Source organism: Sorex fumeus, unplaced genomic scaffold, assembly GCF_029834395.1.
Source record: "Sorex fumeus unplaced genomic scaffold, SorFum_2.1 ptg000098l, whole genome shotgun sequence".
NCBI lineage: Eukaryota > Metazoa > Chordata > Mammalia > Eulipotyphla > Soricidae > Sorex > Sorex fumeus.
Window position 1 is genome coordinate 75,157,899 of NW_026606155.1, and position 2,863 is coordinate 75,160,761.

Sequence of the window (2,863 nt, forward strand, 5' to 3'; positions counted from 1 at the left end):
CACACTCAAGGCAAGAACTCTATTACTGAGCTACATCCCCAACCAGAAATGAATACTGAAGAAAAAAAAAGGTCACAGGGATATAAGGCATAAGCCGGGATGCAATCTCCTTTCAAAGAATTGTTAGATTTCTAAGACATTTCTATACAAGTTGAGTTCTTAAGAAATCTAAGAAAAAGTGAAATCTGGGAGTCTGTAAACCTGAACAGAGGTCTCAGAAGTTATGGGGTTCAAGGATCACAGAAATAAGAAGTCAGGGTCTGCTTAGGAGTCTTGGAAATAGTCCAGATTTGCAGCTGATATTAGAAGACCGAACTCTTATAGTAATGCCTGTACTCCAGTAATAAGAGCAAAATTATTGTAGACTATTTTCATAACATCTAAAAGTATTTCTTAAATGATATCAAAGTGATAAGCTTCTATTCTATCTTTATACTAGAAATAAAAGTCATCTTCATTTCCACTATACCATTCTCATTAAAATTTTTAAAATATAATGGTCAGCATTCTATTAAAACAGTTGAGGCAAAGCTAAGAAATAGAACAAATGATTCATATCCAAGAGAAGAAATACACAACAAAAACATTCTCATAGGCAGTTTAGGTTTTGGCCCAACTAGAATAATAATATTCTGCAACAAATCAGTTCTCTGTTGTTATCTGTTTTTGTTTTTAAGTCACATCCGGTGGTGCTCAGAAGTTACTCCTAGCTTGGTGATTGGGGAGACCATTAAGTGCTCAGGACTGAATCTGGGTCTCCTACATGCAAGGTTAACATTCTAGTTCTTTGAGCCTTCTTTTTGCTCTTAATAAGTTATGCTTTTTAGCCTGAAAACAAATAAAATACAAGCTTAATTACCCAAGAATCTTATTGACGAACAGTTTTTATATTCCCAGAAATTTCTGTAGGGCCTTTTTCATATCTTTATTCCTAAGGCTATAGATCACAGGGTTAAGGAGTGGGGTCACAACAGAATAGAACAGAGTTATTATCTTCTGGGTTCCAGCATCATGCTCAGATGTTGGGCTCCCATACATGACCAATACTGAACCATAAAACAGTGAAACCACTGCCAGATGAGAACCACAAGTAGAGAAAGCCTTTTTTCTCCCAGCTGCTGAAGGTACTTTGAATACGGCTCTTAGAACCAGAGCATAGGACCCCATAATGAAGAGAAAGGGAATGATGAGGGGTAGAGGACTTAAAGTGGAGAAAACAAGCTCTATTATAGGAGCTTTTCTACAAGTGAGTGCTAAAAGTGGACCTGGGTCACAGAGGAAGTGGTCAATAATCCTGGATCCACAGAAAGACACTTGGGAGATGAGAATGATGGGAACCAAGAACCAGAGGAAACCAAATACCCAGCAGCCAATCACAAGATTGGTGCAGAGACGTCTTGTCATGATGGTCGGGTAGTGCAGAGGTCGGCAGATGGCAAGGTATCGGTCAAATGCCATAATAGCCAGGAAAAAGCATTCTGTAGAGCCCAAGGAGAAGAAAAAGTAGAATTGGAGAAAGCAGCCAGAGAAGGAGATGACCTTGGTGTCAGAGAGGAAGTTGGCCAACATGTTGGGGACAGTGGAGGTGACATACCAGATCTCCAGGAAGGAGAAGTTGGCAAGCAGGATGTACATGGGGGTGTGAAGTCTCTGATCCCAGCGTACAGCACAAATGATGGCACCATTGCCCATGAGGGTCAGGAAGTAGATGATTAAGAAGAGCAGGAAGAGGAGAATTTGTCCCTCCTTGGGGCAAGGGAAGCCCAAGAGGATGAAGTCAGTGATGATATTGGAATTATTGGAGATTTTCATGTGTTTGATAGCTGTGGAAAAAAATCATAAAATATTGAATGACTGTATAGACAGAGATCCATTGTTCATATTTAAATCATGTTGGATAGGATTATTGCCCCATATTTGGAAGCCTGCCTCATGAGCTGGGGGAGAAGGCAGCTAGAATAGAGAAGGGATCACTAAGACAATGATGGTTGGAGGAATCGTTTGGGATGGGAGATGTGAGCTGAAAGTAGATAAAGGACCAAAAGTGATAACCTCTCAGTATCTGTATTACAAACCAAAATGCCCAAAAGTAGAGAGAGAGAAAGAGAGAGTATGGAGGAAATTGTCTGCCATGGAGGCAGGGGGAGTGTTGGAAAGGGGGAGCATACTGGGGACATTCGTGGTAGAGAATGTGCACTGGCAGAGGGATGGGTGTTTGACCATTGTATGATTGAAACTCAAACATGAACGTTTGTAGCTGTATCACGGTGATTCAATTAAAAAAAATAAAATCATCGTGGAAAAGAGAATACTCATTAATAACTATGTTATTTTTCTTAAAAACTTAAATATTTACCTGAATTGCATTATTCTCACATTTTCACTGAGGACTAAAGAAACTGTTGGTTGCTTGTAGCTGTTAAAATTTTTGGTGACGGGTGTTGTGAAAGTAGTTGAATATTAAATTATATATTGCACTTAATAGAGTATCTCTCTCTCATAAAAATGAAAATGACTTCATTTTGTGAAGAGACCACTACAGTCATGGCAGAAAATGAGTCAAATTATGTAACCAGTTAAGGCAAACTCATTGGACTTTTAAAACTTACTTTTACATCACATTTTAAAATAGCTGCATTCAAAAAATTATTAACTCATTAAATTAATAATATTGTATTGCTAAATCTATCTGTAAAACAGCCAACCAATCTAAGAAAACAAGTTTTACGTCCTGTTATGTTAAAACAGTTATCCTATCCATGCCAGAGGCAAAGGTGGAAGAATTATTAACCAGCCATGTTGAAACTGGTTGGATTGGTGGAAATGTCTATGATTTTTTTCCAGTCTATACTTTCAGTTACAA

At 38.3% G+C, this 2,863-nt stretch overlaps 1 protein-coding gene across 1 annotated transcript; it reads right to left on the minus strand.

Annotated features, from left to right (window-relative positions):
* Positions 1-885: 885 nt before the first annotated feature.
* Positions 886-1,815, minus strand: LOC130041238 (olfactory receptor 11G2-like). Its single transcript, XM_056133304.1, has one exon. It carries the CDS (start codon positions 1,810-1,812, stop codon positions 886-888), a length of 927 nt encoding a protein of 308 aa, XP_055989279.1. The 5' UTR covers positions 1,813-1,815.
* Between the last annotated feature and the right edge of the window lie 1,048 nt (positions 1,816-2,863).